Source organism: Podarcis muralis, chromosome 1 (assembly GCF_964188315.1).
Source record: "Podarcis muralis chromosome 1, rPodMur119.hap1.1, whole genome shotgun sequence".
Classification (NCBI taxonomy): Eukaryota; Metazoa; Chordata; class Lepidosauria; order Squamata; family Lacertidae; genus Podarcis; species Podarcis muralis.
Window position 1 is genome coordinate 68731489 of NC_135655.1, and position 18175 is coordinate 68749663.

Below are 18175 nucleotides of genomic sequence, written 5' to 3' on the forward strand. Positions count from 1 at the left end.
GTAAAATCTGCCCAGCTCGGCAGAGACTGGCAGTAGAATTTAAGTTGGTCTGTCAAGATTACCATGTCCCTCATTGAGGGATGGGTTTCCTTTTGATTGTGATCTGACAGGAATGGGGAACCTATAGCTCTCCAACTGTTGCTGGACTACAACTTGCATAAATCTCTGAATATAGGCCATTCTGGCCGGGGCTAATAGGACAACTAGAGGACACCCACCTGTGTGTTATAAGAGCACAACACTAGTATTGCCACACATGTTGGTGATAGTTTATTAAATTTCTCTATCAAAGGAAGGTTACAGTAAAGTTGAGAACCTTTTCAACAAAGGCTAGGTTAATCTGGATAACATACCAGTTTTGCATGCCTTTGAATACTGCATTTTATATTTATATTGCTTTCTCAGACTTCTTGTGATATGAAATGACTAAGTAGCGGAGTGCACAATAGAGGCTCAGCTATGAGAATATGTGGTTGGAGTGGAAGTAGTTGATGTGTATAGCTTGCTTTAGGCTGATTGGCAGTTGAATGGAATCATTTAGTGAATATAGGAAAAGGTTGGTGTGCAGATTTGTTTTAGAGATTTTATCTTGGTACAGTAGTATCTGATGATTACGTTTAAAATGGAACATTTTTGAAATAAAACTAAAGATATGAATAATGCTCAAAATTAGTAATTTATGCTGCATTTGACAATCTTTCTTTTAAATCTTAGGGGAAGTCTGCTTTGTGGTCACATTTGTTACATTACCAAGAAAATAGACAGCGAAAACCTACATCCGGAAGCTTCAGTACCTCAGGTATTGTTGGTTTGTATAAAGGTTATGAACAGTGTTCTCCATTTTGAGAAAGAAAAAGTCACAAAAGAGTGATTGCACAGATTTATTAAGTTAATTTATTTATTAACTTCAACAATGTATATTATTATTTAACACCAAGTCTCTTAAGTGTTGCACAATAAGGATACAAAAAAGATACAAATGAGATAAAAATCATTTAAACTTAACCATAAAATCAGAAAAATGCCTTCTGAAATAGAGAGGTATTCACTAAGTGCCAGAAGTTAACAGAGAACAGGTTTGTTCAATCGTGACTGGGAGGGAGCTGCACAGAGTTAGGTCCACAGCACACAAGCTGTATGTCTGACTCATGGGGATAACTAATAGTGACTCCTCTGAGGACATCCTTGATTGGGCAGAAGAACAAGGTATCAGGTGGTCTTTAAGATATTTGGGCATATGAACAGCCAGAGCAAGCTATGTGCTGGTGGAAGTCTGTCTCCAGGAACAGTCTAGCTGCAGCATTTTGCTCCAGGTGAGCTTCTGGACCTGGCTCCTGGGTAACCACACATAGCGTGCACTGCAATAACTGAGTCTTGAGATTAGCAGTGCATGGATAAGATAACTGTGTCCAGGTTATCCCTGTCCAAGAATGTCCATAGCTTTAGCTGGTAAAAGGCATTCCTAGCCACTGACACTGCCTGAGCTTACAGCAACAAATATGTATCCAGGAGCACCCCCAAACTATGAACATGCTCTTTCTGAAGGAGTACACAAGCTGAAGCCAAGTCACCTGATCGCAATACATTTCATCCATCAGGGTGACTAAGTGTGATTCAGTCTCAAAACCTGCCACGACCTTCCCTATAGTGAGAATATTTGGAACTGGTTGGTACTCCAAACCAATGGGTCCAGGGCTATATTTTTTAAGAGTGGCCATAGGTGGCAGTGATCACTCCCTCATGCAATTACACATTAACTATCATCTGGATCCAAGATGGGCAGGGGTCATATCTAGAAGCATATCTTCTAGAGCTCCAGGGATTCTTCCTCCACAGTGGGAGTCAGCAACCTCCAGACTATCCAAAAGAGCCCTGTGGGCTGGCTGCTAGGTTCTTGTGAATGTTTGCAGTAAGCCCAAATATTCATTTGCTGACTAAGTGCATTGCTAAAATGGAAAGCATTTACCAATGTAAATACAAATCAATATTTGTACTAATACAAAATGTTATATTTAATTTAGGAATACTACTTGATTCAGAAAGAAGGAAGTCGGATGCCAGCCCAGCAATGTCTCCCTTAAGAGTATCTCTCATCCAAGACATGAGGTTGGTTTTAAAAAAAACAACACACAACTTTCATGAAAGGTTTATCAATATTTTAAGTACAGCTGACTTTAAAATAGCTCCTGTTAGCTTTTTGAGTTAGCCTCTTTTTCCTGATTGGAGATGGACAGTGCAATCCTAAGAATGCTTACTGAGAAGCAGGTCCCATTGTGTTCAGTGGGTTTTACTTCCTAGTAAGTAAGTTGAGGATTGCAGTTCTAGTTCTTCTCTTCCAAAGTTCTCCTTAAGGGATTAAAAGTCAGTGTCTGTTTTTACAGTGAAATGACTTCTTGTAAATTAAACTCAATCTGTGGAGAAAAGGCCTAATTCAAAATTGTGTAAAGCTGTGGGAATTGGATGGGTTAAATTTATTTTATCATAAGCATTTATAGGCAAGTCTACTCCATCGGATGCATGGAATGAACTTAAAAGGATAGTTTTTTATTGTATTTGTTAATTTTCTGCCCTGTCCTCTGTCCCAAAGGAGCCAGGGCTGGTGTGTGTGCATGTATGTGTGTACTGTGGAAATAAAACCCAGTTAACAAGTTGAGCTTGAAAATTAAAAAGTGGCATCTATCCAACTAACTTGTTCCATCAACACAGAGATTTCCACTTGCACAATAGAACTTCCTCCCCATCTCTGTGTTCACATCCCGAAGCTGCTCCACAGACTTTGGAGAACACCCAGATCAGATTTAGGGGGCGCAGGAGGGGGAAAGTTCTGTTGAGCAAGCAGAAATCCTTGCACTGATGGAATGAGTTAGTTGAGTGCCTGTCCATTTCATGCATTTTAAGTAGACTTTAGCATATGTAGTACATTAATATGGCAACTACTCTTAAGTGGCAAGTATTAAGAGTGTCTTATTTTACCTTCTGTAATGAAGCAGTATATAAAATAGCTTAAATATATGAATAAGCACAGAATGCAAAAAAACAAGAGTGCTTTATCTTTTGTAGCAGTTATATTCAGTAGGTATATATGCTGAGCAGGAAGAAGTGAATGGTTTCAGAACAAACTACCATAATAATCTATTGAGCATTTGTTGTATGATAGAGAAATATAGACAACTACACTTTTTATGTCATATGACATTGCTGTAGTAGTCATTGCTGATAAGTATTTTATTACAGGGAGGAAAATCTAAGGCATGGGGGCTGCCAGGAGCTCTCTATCCAGCCACCAGGTCTCTATCTGGCCAGATCTCTATTCCCTGTCTCCCCAGTCCACCCCCCACTGACTTTGCTTCATTCCTTCCTTCATACCTTCCTTGTATGGGAGGAATTTACAAAGCTGGCAGCTTTCTAATAATGTTCTCTCTTCTGGAAACAATGATTAATGCTGAGGCCTAGAAGTCAAACATTTCATGAATATGATTACCAATTTTCTGTGTGTATATCTAACAAGTCACAGCCTTTCTGAATATAACATTCTCGCATAAAGAGAGTTCCTGGCCATTAATGATTGGCTATTGAAAACAAAGCAAATTCTCATTATTTTTAATTATTATACTTGGTATCAACTGTGCTAAAGATATATAGTAAGATCACTTAGGAATATCTTGTGTTTTTTTGAGGGGGAGGGATGTTCATCCTGCACAATTTTATATTCCTTTCATTGGTTAGTAAAACCTCTTTAAAACCTACTTCAATATTTACTTGCACTTATGGTTATTTCTGCTACTTTAGTTGCTTGTTGATGTCATCTTAGGGCCAAACTAAAGAGGGCAGCAGTATTTATTCATGGGTTTGCTCCATAAAGGAGTGTGTGGAGCATGCAGTCTTTCTTTTTCTTAAACATGCAGTGGAGCACATGGGTGTGGGGAACCAAACCCTGCCCTCTCTCCCACTTTTCCTCAACGAGTTTCATTGCTTCATTCAATTTTTCTTGCAACTCAGTTCTGCTACCTAGGCTCATGAGAAGATTGTTTGAAGCAACGGAATGCAGTGGTTTAAGAGATAGGCAGGGGCAGTGCCAAGTTCTCTTCACCCACTAGCTTAATTTGAATAAAATCTAAACACTCTTGACTTTATAAGTGAATGGGGTAGACTTGTAAATACTAGATTATAATGTCTACTACAGTGGTAGCCAGTGTATGCTTACTAGATATAGTTGGACTATAATTCCTATCAATCTTGGCCAGCATAGCTAATAATCAAGGATAATGGGAGTTGTAGTTCAGCAACATCTGGAAGACTTTCTGTTGGTTCACCTGGGGTACTGTGCAATGCATTCCTGTCAACTTCTTTTCTAACTCAGTAAAAAGTAGGACAGCACAATAACCTGCTTTTCCTTCTCAGGCATATCCAGAATATAAGTGAGATCAAAACTGATGTTGGTAAGGCTCGAGCTTGGGTTCGGCTCTCTATGGAAAAGAAATTACTTTCCCGTCACCTGAAACACCTTCTTTCTGATCATGAACTCACAAAGTAAGTTGAGTCCAGCTTGAGGTTAACGGAGATCTGTTGGTTTGTGGTAGTTGCTTTTTAAATAGACTTGCCATAGCCTTCAGCAAAGAAAATAGATAAAACAGTATATGATTTTATCAGGTACTGATAAAGCTGCTTGAGAAACAGAATAATCTTGAAAAAGGATAGGCTTGGAACAAAGAGGGCATGCATAAGTTTGCATTCAGAAAATTTGGGTTCATTCCCTTTGCTACATATTTTGTATAGTAATGGTAAGAAAGTCCAAAATAAACTAGATGAAGACATCTCCAAAACAGTATTTCTTTCAGCTATCTTAAACTGGAAGACTGTTGGTTTCAACTTTGAAAAATATAACTCTTATGAAAAATGTCTATAATGGGATAATCCTGATGTGAGCTACTGAGAGCACCTTGGAGGCAGGGTAGGATCTAAACACGTTATAGCAGAGGAATTTCCTTAGCATCTGTTCTGGTATTATAGGAATGAATTTTCTGTTCTTTACATTTTTCTCACTTCCTAATTACATCAGTGCATTGTTCAAGGCATTGAATGGGGGTAAATATAACTAGAAAATTAAGGTAATGAGCAATGCTTGTGCATGGTAGTTTGTATTCCATAAAAACTCTGATGACCAAATAAGATTGCATTCCTATATTCACTTACCTGGGAATAATTCCCACTGAACTTAATAGGTCTTATTCCTGAGTACACACAAAGGATTGTGCTGTAAATTGTGTACAATTATTTTATATATTTGGATACTCTGATTTTCTTCCTAAACTCAACTTTTCCAATAACATTAAATATTTTGATGAGGACTGTGGTGAAGGAAAGTAGGAAAGGGGAATGGAAAGAGCAGGAAATTGTGAATAAGAATGGGTGACAAATGGGGAAAGGATGGCAGAAGGTGTAGCCGAAGGAGACTATATTTCCTGTGGCCTTTCCTTCTGCTTCCCCTGGTTTTTGAGCCTTCATCAGCTATGCTTCCAAACTATTCAAACCACAGGGGGCTAAAATCATTATAATTTCAAAAAGAAAATTTAAATTATTTTTTGTACAGCAAAGGTGTGGGAAATAGTACAGTGGTACCTTGGTCTATGAACAGCCCTGTTAATGAGCACTTTGGACAATGAACTCCGCAAAACCGGAAGTAGGTGTTCCGGTTAGCGAACTTTGCCCCGGAAGAAAAATGGAAGCCGAACACCAGCGGCAGGAGGCCTCATTAAGGAAAGCACACACCGCAGTTTAAGAACGCTTCGGTCTAAGAAGGGACCTCCAGAATGGATTAAGTTTGTAAACCAAGGTACCACTGTATTCCTAATTGAAATGTTGGCAGTTAAGTGGGTGCAAGCCTACCTGAAACATCTATGGAGTAAGGTAGTTAGAAGTCAAAACTTTAGTGGTTACATGATACACATATTGATTGGTTCATTGTAAATGCCAGCAACCCTCTGTCTGGGAAGTCTTGTTATAGTAATATATAATTTTGTTTTCTTTGTCAGAAAGCTCTACAAGCGCTATGCATTCCTCCGCTGTGATGATGAAAAAGAGCAATTTCTGTATCATCTCCTGTCATTCAACGCTGTTGATTACTTTTGTTTTACCAATGTTTTTACAACTATCTGTAAGTATAGCTTTTAATTGTTGGGTTACTTTTCAAAGGGGTTTAAAGCGTGTTTGACACATTCGTATAGCCTCCTTTATTTTATAACAGCGTACAGATATCTCATGCTGGGAGTCTACCAATACCCCTTTCATGAGATGATATAATTTGTAACTCCGCAGAGTGTAAAATCCACGGTTGGTTGTTTTTTTACTGTGTGAACTTACTACGATTTTGGCCACAGGAAATATATTTCAAACAAATTTCTGTTTTATAACACTGAGCATGATTCTGTGTGGTAAATTAGCAGTGAGACCTCATCGATACATTCTAGTATTTTTGATTAGCATATTGCAATTCATTTGAAATCTTCCCTACCTCCAACACTGCCAATTTTGGATGCTTCCTTATAAGTTCTCTGCATTATCCTTCTCCTACCTGCCTTTTTATGTTCATCTTCATACTCAGCATGAGTATGATAAGTTTCCCATGCTCTCTTCTGAGCTCCCCTTGTGAGAGATCTGTCATTAGTTCTCACTTCTCTTTTGAAAGACATGCTGCTTTTGGAGCCATAGTTGGACCTGTTTTAACATCACTAGACTCCATTGGTACGCTTCTGTCTGTCTGTCCAAAATAAGCTTTCAGTGCTTTTTCTTTCACTCCCTGGGAGTCTGAGATCAAGCCTAGCGGATGATATTTCTGCCTAAGAATATAGTATAATGGGTATTTGTTATTCTGCTTCAATTGTATTTGCATTTGTTCTTGGACAACTTGTTTCAGCCAAATTGTTTTTTTTGTTCTGTTTTACAGTGATTCCATACCATATATTGATCATTCCTAGCAAAAAACTTGGTGGCTCAATGTTCACAGCCAACCCATGGATATGCATTTCAGGAGAACTGGGTGAAACAGGAGTCCTACACATTCCAAGGAATACACTGGAGATGACATTTGAGGTATGCCCTTACCTAAAGATAAAAGTCAAAAGAAGTCAAAAATTGCTGGGGACTTTTTCTATTATTTTTCTATTATTATTATTATTATTATTATTGTTAATTAAATATGCATATCACCCTTCATCTGAAGATCACAGGGCAGTTCACAACCTAAAATATATGTGCACCTGTATAATACAAATTGCTTGTATCTCCCTTTTTGGAATCTTTCTATGAGAGCCCAGCAAACCTATAGAAAATTATGATCAAAATATGTTAGCTGGAGAGGGAAGTGTAAAACTATCTCTATAGACTTTCCATTGTGTTATTTTAAAAGTTCCCTTACCATTTGGTTTGTAAACTTGCTTTTTCTCTAAAACGTGGCATTGTGTTTAGTCATTGCTAAGTTTGGATATTATTGCTCTGTTCATTAGGCTATAGTCACTGTGATGTTTTCTGTTTTGATTCAGCAGATTTCCCCCCACCCCTTTTTTAATTTTCAGTGTCAGAACCTGGGAAAGCTTACCACAGTACAAATAGGACATGATAATTCTGGACTGTATGCAAAGTGGCTTGTGGAATATGTCATGGTGAGAAATGAAGTAACGGGTCACACTTACAAGTAAGCAGCATTTCAGCTTTTTTATGGATTGCCTAAAAGGATGTATTGAAAATGTTGTATCATAACTGCATCAACTTCCTTTTAAAATCAGCCTGTTGCTGCTCAAAATACTTAAGAGGGCCAACTGGTCTGATAGGTATTCCTTTTCTTGCCCTGTGGGACCAAATCAGTTACTGATACATATTCTAATGTCGCACAAGACTTGTTTCTCATAAAGCTCATCTGTAAATAAAAAATATACACTGTTTTACAGAGTATGATTTGATGCCTCTTCTTGTTTCTATCTGCTATGATAAGTTTATGTTCACTGAAATTGGAATTAAGCTGAATTATCTATTGGCTTGTATGATTTAGAGTGCTTTCTTGTCCATTTCAACACACAAATTTATATACTGTCAATGTACAATAGATATTTATTTGTATACACTAGCAAATCTATGAACACACACGCACGAGTGCTAGCGCACGCGCGCGCGCACACACACACACACACACACACACACACACATGCAGTCCTGTGTAAGTGCCTGGAGGTGGTTGGAGGACGGATGGCAGCTAACAGATTGAGGTTGAATCCTGACAAGACAGACGTACTGTTTTTGGGGGACAGGGGGAGGGTGGGTGTGGGGGACTCCCTGGTCCTGAATGGGGTAACTGTGCCCCTGAAGGACCAGGTGCGCAGCCTGGGAGTCATTTTGGACTCACAGCTGTCCATGGAGACGCAGGTTAATTCTGTGTTCAGGGCAGCTGTCTTCCAGCTCCACCTGGTACGCAGGCTAAGACCCTACCTGCCCGCGGACTGTCTCGCCAGAGTGGTGCATGCTCTAGTTATCTCCCGCTTGGACTACTGCAATGCGCTCTACGTGGGGCTACCTTTGAAGGTGACCCGGAAACTGCAATTAATCCAGAATGCGGCGGCTAGACTGGTGACTGGAAGTGGCCGCTGGGACCATATAACACCGGTCCTGAGAGATCTGCATTGGCTCCCAGTACATTTTCGAGCACAATTCAAAGTGTTGGTGCTGACCTTTAAAGCCCTAAATGGCCTTGGTTCAGTATACCTGAAGGAGTGTCTCCACCCCCATCTGAGATCCAGTGCCGAGGGCCTACTGGCAGTTCCCTCATTGCGAGAAGTGAGGTTACAGGGAATCAGACAGAGGGCCTTCTCGGTAGTGGTGTCCACCCTGTGGAACGTCCTTCCATCAGATGTCAAGGAAATAAGCAGCTATCCTATTTTTAAAAGACATCTGAAGGCAGCCCTGTTTAGGGAAGTTTTTAATATTTAATGTTGTATTGTTTTTAACACTCGATTGGGAGCCACCCCGAGTGGCTGTGGAAACTCAGCCAGATGTGTGAGGTATTTATTTATTTATTTATTTTTACTATTTTTATAAATATGGTGCCAGAACTCACCACAAATGCCTCCCCTGTTCTCCCCTGGCATGCACCTGAGACCTGCCAGAACTTAGTTCTGGTGAGTTCTGAAAAAAAAAGCCCTGTCTCAAAGAAGTTTCATATCTAATGAACATTATTAATTACATTTGGTTGCATCCAGAGAAATATTAGCCAAAGGGGATTGGTGGAAGGTGACTCTCCCACCTCTCCAAGACCCATCAGCCCCCAGGTTCGCTTGAAATGCCTCTTCTGAGGGTCATGGGCTGTGGCACAGGGGAGCTGGAAGGGAATGCTGAAAATTGGGTGGAGGCATCATCTGTCAGTGGGAGTTCCTGCTTACAAATGGTGACTCCACCTAAATTCCAACAAACCCTTCCTTTCCTCTCAGCCCCCCTGCACCACAGTTTGCCCCATTTTTCAGGGTCCTCTGACTCTTGTGATAGGTTTTTCAAGAGGCTGCCAGGGCGTCATGGGAGTGGAAAAGTCATTGGTTTGTGTTCCTTTGGTTCAGATCCAATTTGGTCAATAAATCCAATCAATCTGTTGGCTGTCCAAAATATCTGTTTGCTTATGGTCCAGAAGATTCAGATTTCTGTTTCCAACAGCACATGTATGTGGCCCCTGTGGATTAGTCAGTTATATAACTCCTCCTGTGACTAATACTGTTCAATTCTTGTGCTGGACCAGTCTTGCAGGGATGAGAAATTTTAGTAAATGGAGTATGCCCAGCATGAAATAAAAGCCATTTTACTGAATCACTTAATGTATAGCCTCTTGCTAAAATCTGGGATTAAGAGCTGCATCATGTGTCTTTTTTCTTATTTCATGTCTTTAGGTTTCCATGTGGGAGGTGGCTTGGAAAAGGGATGGATGATGGCAGTTTAGAGAGGATCCTGGTCGGAGAATTGCTGACATCCCATTCTGAGGTAGATGAAAGGCAGTGCAGAACTCCGCCTTTGCAGCAGTCCCCAAGTATGATTAGAAGATTCGTTACAATATCACCAAACAACAAACCAAGTAAGCTGGTTAGATTGAAAAAACCTTTTACTAGTAATCTTACATATAGTAATAGCGAACTCAGTTCTCTGAGTGTAGTTATTTATGTAGCCAAAACATCATCCATACACATATTAGTAGACTTGGGGGAGCCCCACAGTTTGTGGAAGTACAAAAAGTCTATAGGGGGAAAAATCATATGGGGGACAAACCCAAAAATAGCTCAGTGAGAATGAAATGTTGACTGACTGCCTTGTGGGAATTGGGGATAAAACAGATTATCCTGAAAAAAGGGAATGGCTGACTGGTTGGAATTTTGAACTATATTACAAAAGATAAATGCACAAATGTTGATAAATCTGTACTATTTTAGAATGTAAAAAGCATAAGCCTGGATCTAGTTCCTTTCTGAAGTCCCTGGCCAAGTGAAAAACAAATAATTGCTTAAACAAATGCATTTTTTCTTTCTTGCACAGAGTTAAACACAGGTCAAATACAAGAATCTATTGGTGAAGCAGTAAATGGAATTGTCAAACACTTCCACAAGCCAGAGAAAGAGGTGAGCATTGTCATTGAGCTTGATAATATTTCTCTGTTTATATTTATGTGTTCGCTAGTTAGTTTATGAAAGACCATAGCTAGAATTGACAGGAATACAGTGGTGCCTCGCAAGACGAAATTAATTCGTTCCGCGAGTTTTGTCGTCTTGCGATTTTTTTCATCTTGCGAAGCACGGTGTCGGGAAAGTTTTGGAAAAGCTTCAAAAATCACCAAAGTCTTTAAAAACCTCAAAAAAGGCTACCACACCGCGTTCTATGAGTTGCTCCTCGAAGTCAATTCGCAACTGTATTAACGGTGTTAAGAAAAAGGAAACAAACTTACAAGACGTTTCCGTCTTGCGAAGCAAGCCCATAGGGAAAATCGTCTTGCAAAGCAGCTCAAAAAACAAAAAACCCTTTCGTCTAGCGAGTTTTTTGTCTTGCGAGGCGTTCGTCTTGCGAGGTACCACTGTATTGGTTCAGCAGAACAGTGTGGCACAGATGTGCACATGCAGCTGACGAGTTGAAGCGAATTATGCATAGCCAAATACAGAATCTTGCAGCTACATTTTTTCTTGATGTCAGTTTTAATCAGAGTTCTTCAGTAAATTTGTAATCCAAAGTTGTGTTTGTCTTAACCAGGATTAACAAAGGTCATAAATAACTTTGGACCCAGGTAAAAGGGGGCAGGAAAATTTACATGTGAGAATAGAATGCACTCCTGTAGTCTGCAGTCAGTCACTTAACCCTGGATCCAGTATTATATCCGAACCAAGCCTTAGAATTAAGTCTGATAAAACAGTAGGCCAATTGTTTGAATTTGTCAGCTGTGTCTTGATCACAAAGATCATAGTATCCCATTTGGGACTTTTTTTGACAACCCCTTCTCTATTTGTTCTGATTTGTAGTACTAGATATGCTGTCTTGTGATATCCAGTAGATTGGGTATTTTTAACTTTTGTGTCTCATATTTATGCTCCTAGTCTAGCTTACAAAAAAATATATATTGTTAAAAACAGCCAGTAGCATTACAAATTAAAAACTGTTTCATATAAAAGCAGCAACAGAAATTGCATATTAAAAGGCTGTCAAATATATTTCCAGTTTCTAACTAAAGACCAGTAAAAAGGAGGGCTAATGAATCTCCAACTGGAGGGTATTCCAGAGCCATGGCACCACCATCCAGAAGGCCCTGTCTTGTGTGTTTACTTACATCTGAGATGTTGATGACACAGAGAATAGGGCCTGTGAGGCATCTGGTCCAAGTCCATTTGGGGTTTTAAAGGCCAAGACCAGTACTTCAAACTGAGCAAACAAATAAGTAGCCAGTGAAGTTAAACAACATTAGAATTACATGTTCCAATAAGGATGTTTGAGGCATCTTCTTCCAGATCTTCAAAACTCCTGAACAACAGTACCTCTACCTTGTTTGGATTAAGGTTCAATTCACTTCAGAACTGATGCCAGACACTAATTTATTGTTTCCATTGCCTCCCTGGGTTTTGAATGATGGGAAAAAATGAAATGTCATCAGCAAATTGATGGCACCTCAACCTAAACCTCTGGATGACCTTCCCCAGTGGTTTCATGTATATGTAAAAGCACTAGGGGACAAAGTTTGGGATTTTGCATGCCAAAGGCCACAAAATGGAACAGCAGTCTTGTGTTATACTTACCGGTATACTGTAGTACTCATTTTATAAATAACAGTGTCCTTTCCTGATCAAGGCACCTCATTTTCTCCAGCTCTTCATCAAACAGAAGTGAAGGTCCAAGGACGGGTGCTTTGTTTTCTGTTGCTCTGCACAGGGGGAGCTTCTTACCCATGTTGAGCAGCAGTAAACAAAGGTGTTTGTGTGTGTATGTGAACATAACCAGGGTGGAAAGCTATTTCATCAATAATAATGCTGACTTGTAATTTCATAAAGTGAGTAAATGGTAGCTGTTGTGAGAGCTGATTGTTGTTGAAATCTTATTATTGAGCGTTTTTCTAATGGGTGCCACTAACTGATAAACTCAGTCAGTGCAGACTATTGGTAGTCTGTTTTTAAAAGCCACAGTAATTTGACAGATATATTCATAATATACCATGGCTAACATCTCAAAACTAATATTTATTTTATATCCCATTGGCAGAGAGGCAGTTTAACACTTTTGCTGTGTGGTGAAGGTGGGCTTGTCTCAGCTCTTGAGCAGGTGTTTCAGCATGGATTTAAATCCCCCAGGCTCTTCAAAAATGTCTTCATTTGGGACTTTCTAGGTAAGTACAGAAAACCTTCCTATGGGAAAAGGTTGAAGGGGTGGGTATGTTTAGACTGGATAACAGAGGTGAAATGATAGCCATCTTCAAATATTTTATTAATTGTATAAATAATTATACTGCCACCAATATGTGAGGAAGGTTTTGAGTTTTTCTACTGATCTGATCATTATGTTATATGACTCTGTCTCCAGAAAAAGCACAAGGATATTATGAGGCTCTAGAGCAAAATGAATTGGTCCCAGAGGAAAACTGGCAGAAAAGGGCCAGGAGTTTTTGTCGCTTTGTCACAGCCATCAATAACACTCCTAGAAACATTGGGAAAGATGGCAAGTTTCAGATGTTGGTGTGCCTTGGAGCCAGGTATTGTATTTCCATAAGCATATTTTCATTTGTATATAATTGCCTGGTCTAATGTGACAGAGTTGCTTTCACACTGATCAGTTTTCTTTTATTACTGTTTTGATGTCCAGATTTTGAGTCCTTTGACCAAATTACATATCCTTACACTTCTTCTGCCACTTTGGAAATCTGAAATTAGAACATGATCACTGGAATTTATCTTGACAGGAGATTAAAAGTGATTGACCCACTTAGTTTACAAAACAAAACAAAACAAAACAAAACAAAAGAAAACAAAACAAAACAAAACAAAACAAAAAACAAGGCTGAGAGGGGATATGAAAGTATTCTTCCAAATAGTAGAAGAATTAATCTGAAGAGGGAGATGAACTATTTTATATTAAAGGAGGCTTTATTTATTTATTTATTTATTTATTGCATTTATATATACTACAGTTTCTTCCAAGGAGCTCAAGATGCTGCACATGGTTCTCCAACTCCCCATTTTATCCCCGCTACTTCCCTGTGAGGTAGATCAGGCTGAGACACAGTGACTGCCCCAAGGTCACCCAGTGAGCTTCATAACTGAGTAGGAATTTGAACCCTGGTCATCCAGGTCATAGTCCAACACTCTATCTATTATAGCACACTGGCTCAGATGTACAATAAACAGCAGCTACAAAACAAAAATTGACAAGTCAGAAATTTTTGTGAAACAGTCTTTCCTGGAACCACAGAGGCAGCAAATAAGCTCTTTGGTTTCAGGGCACAGTTATAAGAAATTTATGGAGACTCGTGTGGCATTTTCTATACCTTAGTTGTAGCCCTTTGAAATCAGAAAGGGCCTTTCACATGCATAGGCCTTGATTTCTGCATCCCTCCTCATTGGGAAAATCAGGGTCATCACAACAAGGGTCAAGGCATGGAGATGCACCCAGTTAAATTTTCCATAAGATTGCTTCATGGCTGCAAATTTTGTACAACTGAGCATTTCCCAATCAAACTAGCAGTGCTCCTAATGGTTTCCAGTATGTGGCTTGGGCCGTTTTAAAGCAATTTGCCTTGTAAACACCTTTTGGAAGCTCCCCTGAGTCTGTCTGTGGTGCATTGTGGTCTGAATTGTGTAAGTTGATTGGTGAATGAGATGACGCTTTCTTGGGAGAATTTGGCTACAGGATTGTTTTTAAAATCCTTTCCAGCTCTCTAATTGTCACTGACGTAGGGCAGTCTAGTGCTGTGGATTCCTGCAGCAGCAAAGGTATAGCCAAGACATGGCCTCAGGCTGATCTAGAATGTTATGCCAGTGCAACAAAATGTATGCCAGTTCTGCTGTGCTGGCAACACAGCAGAACTGATGTTGCCTGATGTGGCTTCTGTAAAGGCCATTATGGAGCCTAGAAATCAGCAGAAAGGAGACATGGCAGGGCAAGACTGGTGTTCTATGCAACTAACAATTCAGTCAGTATGGAGCCTTCTAATTTGCATACTGGCTGTTTAGTAGTAACCTATAATAATGGGATTGCTATTGAATAAGAATAGCAAGATAGGCCTGCCCTAACTGTATTGCATTACATGCCCCTGTAGTTGCCAGTCCTTCTGTACCACCACAGCTAGGTATAGCTTTAGCATCAAGTGCCAGTCATTTTGGATAAAGCGAGCGGCCATGTTTTTTCCAAGTTATTTGAGATATGAAGCAAATAAGAAATGATACTGAGCCAAAAGATTGACCTAGAGTTCAGTTTTTATAAACTCACACCAGTTAAACCTAGTATTGTCAATACTAACTGGTAGTGGTATTAGGAAGAATTGTGATACTAAAATACCAGGAAATGTGATAAGTTTCTTTTTTAAAGAATTAAAAATATTTTATAACTTGTTTGAAATTTCAAAACATTCCCTTACAGAGATCACCTCTTGCACCATTGGATTGCCTTGCTGGCAGACTGCCCCATCACAGCTCAGATGTATGAGGATACGGCGCTCATAAAGGATCATACCCTAGTGAATTCCTTGATTCGTGTGCTGCAGACTTTGCAGGAGTTCAACATCACATTGGAGGCATCCCTCGTTAAAGGAATAGACATCTGATCCGTCTCTTGCTACAAGCACTGTAAAAAAGCAACAAGGAACAAACCATTATTAGTATGCAGAAATTCAATTGGCTAATACATTGCATCCAAACATTTACATCACTTGCTACAACTCTTCTGGAAAGAAGTTCAAAACAGAGAATGGAAATGTGGATGAAAGCTCTACACCCAACGTGTAATAGGGAAAATATAACCTATAAATCACTTTTAGAATTTATTTGCTGATTTGCTTTTACACACTTTCATGTGAAAGGGTTAAGATAATGAGTATTGTGCAGCTTATTTTAAAGCTGTAATATTTCTTTGCCATTGAAAATGGCACAGTGAGAAGCTATTGGCATTCTCTCAACTTGCCTTCAGACTGTATGTTGAAAAGTATAGTTCACACATTCCATTTCCGCTAAGGGTCATTCAGCAATTGAAAATCTAATAGTTTATTATAAACATTTTCATCATTGGCTTTTACGTGTTGGGTCACTGTTCTGCAAGAAAAACTAAAAGTTTAAATATTGTTTTTAATAGCCTTGAAGCACTGAATTCATTAGCAAATCCTTTTTTTCTTTAATTTTTGTTGTCAGTATTATTTTTGGCAGAGTTTTGAAGGGCGACTCATGCAGATGTGCAGAGATCAGTGATATTTTTCATATGGGTACGAAATTGCACAGAGAAAATTATAAATGTGTTTTTAACTGGCATTTATTTATTTAACTTTTCATCATGTTGTAATGTCTTTGTCTAAGAAAAGAATACTATATACAGTACTTAACAGGCTATGTTACATGTCTGTTGTGTTTTCAATTTAGAACCTAATTAGAGTACAGCCCACCTAAATACAAGGCCAGAATAAGAGTGTCTGTTAGCAAAATATGTCTTGGCATGAACCTGCCTTTCAATTTATTAGTCATTACTAACAAGTCCATTGATTTCAGTGGGTCTGCTCTGAGTATGAAATAGTTGGATACCACCATAAGTGATTATCCTAAGCCATGTGTACTCTATGTAATGGCTAATAGTCTAATCAAATACTAGATGTAACATTGACCTGGTTTGCATTTAACACTAAGCCAAACCATGACTTAGTGCAAAAGAGCAAACATTCAGGTTCCTGAAGTGAAGATTGCGCTGCAGCAATCCTCCCTCAGTGTTTGCAGCTAAAAGGGTTCAGCCATAAATTGGCTTTGTGTTACATCCAAACCCAAACTCATGGTTTGCCTTGTCCTTGATTTACCTCTTGAGGTTTGTCTGCAGCAGATAAACTATGGTTCAGGCATAACATTAAGTCAAACCATGGTCAAAGGCATAGGTTAAGCAGCAGCAAGATTTGAGGAGTGCTGTGGCCATAATATATATATGCTCCAGAAAGCAAATGTTTGTTTGTTTGCACTAAGCCTTGTTTTGGCTTGGCATTATGTGCAAACTGGGCCAGTCTATAAATGTGTAAGGATCAGATACAGCAGCAGTTGTTTCACAGTTTTGTCATCTTGCAATACTAGCACTACCTTACAACAGCTTCACAAGCACATGTACTGGTGCAAATACTTCAGGTTGGCCGTAAGTGAGAGCAGTATTACTGTGACCAATTTATGCTGCTACTTGATATAATGCTATGTTAAGGTTTCAAATCTTTCCCTTGGTAACCCAGTTCACAGGCAGAACATATGGAACATTTTTATTTGAAATGCCGAGCATTTGTGTGCTAATTTTTGTATATGTTAAAGGCTGGAGGTTTTGGATGCTTGTGAACACGGTGTAAAAATATTAGAATACCCTCATAATGTTCATAATTTCTGGACTTTTTAAATAGTAAAATTCCAATTTGAAAAATCTAGTGAATGCCTAGAAGCAACTGTTCTTGTTAGAATTCTCAGCAAAAATCCCTAGGAGATGCATAATGAGCTAAGGAAACACTAAGATATACTATACAAGCATTAGGTCTCTGTATTAAGATTCGAGATTCTACAGGCCTTTGCTGTATACATGTCTGAAGTTAGCCTCTTTAACTTCTGATAAAGACGTTTTCAACTGTCAGTCTCCAACAAGTAGCATTATTCTTTATTTCCTACATCTTGTGGTCATTTTTATTCCAGTAACTTAAAAATATAGCACATGTATTAAATTTTACTATTTTTACTTTTCTGGTGTTTTATTTCGTTATTACTTTGAAAAGTTGCTATAATTGCTTCAGTACTCTTGTTTCTAATTTGAATTGGTTGAACTTGAGAAAATCATACTGGAGACTGAAAAGGATGCAGCCCACATTATCACAACATACACGATGGATAAACATACTCATGCTGGACTTGAGGTACATGGCTCTACTGACATTAGTTCTGCAATAACAGAATATTATTTTCTGTTATCTCACTTAAAAGTATATTACACAACTGCACAAAGAATCCGGAAAAATGAAAAAAGCCTGTTGTTTTTCTGAAGATTCCTTTTACAGCATAGTATTCTGAAAAATTTGCATTGAACAGAATAACAGCATCATCTGTATTGGGTATCTACCCAAGAAAAGACTTGCTTCTAATAGATGACACAGTTAACTACTTCACTGCAGCACTGAATAACAAAAGTATGTGTGTAGACATCATGGTTAGCTATACTGCCTTCTGGAGCAGTTAACCATCAGTGATAATATTCATGAATTGGGGATCAGAGGAGGTAGGTGGACACAAGCACTCAAACCTGCTCCCGTGTTCTCCAGTGAAGATGGCTGGGAATGCCCAAGAGCAGTGGAAGTCACTGAGAGCTCCTGGGTGGTACCACCCCAGCCAGTCTGATTTTTTTAAAAGCAGTACCTCCACCACCAATGCTTTCTCAGATGCCACCAGGAAATACAGGAGGAGACTGGCTGACCATT

The 18175-nt window shown here is 39.0% G+C and overlaps 1 protein-coding gene across 10 annotated transcripts in view; it reads left to right on the plus strand.

The window, feature by feature from the left end:
• Positions 1-17442, plus strand: part of DENND5A (DENN domain containing 5A) — a 58324-nt gene extending 40882 nt beyond the window's left edge. For 8 of the 10 annotated variants that reach the window (XM_028731692.2, XM_028731676.2, XM_028731701.2 and 5 more), the window contains 11 exons: positions 715-799; positions 2022-2106; positions 4402-4530; positions 6033-6154; positions 6944-7089; positions 7572-7690; positions 9921-10102; positions 10558-10640; positions 12757-12880; positions 13075-13243; positions 15127-17442. In XM_028731692.2, coding sequence (XP_028587525.2) covers positions 715-799; positions 2022-2106; positions 4402-4530; positions 6033-6154; positions 6944-7089; positions 7572-7690; positions 9921-10102; positions 10558-10640; positions 12757-12880; positions 13075-13243; positions 15127-15310 — 1428 coding nt within the window. In that variant the 3' untranslated portion in view covers positions 15311-17442. Of the gene's footprint in view, positions 1-714; positions 800-2021; positions 2107-4401; positions 4531-6032; positions 6155-6943; positions 7090-7571; positions 7691-9920; positions 10103-10557; positions 10641-12756; positions 12881-13074; positions 13244-15126 lie in introns of those variants that run through there. The other 2 variants (XM_077930547.1, XM_028731738.2) reach the window with 2 other exon arrangements.
• Positions 17443-18175: the final 733 nt, after the last annotated feature.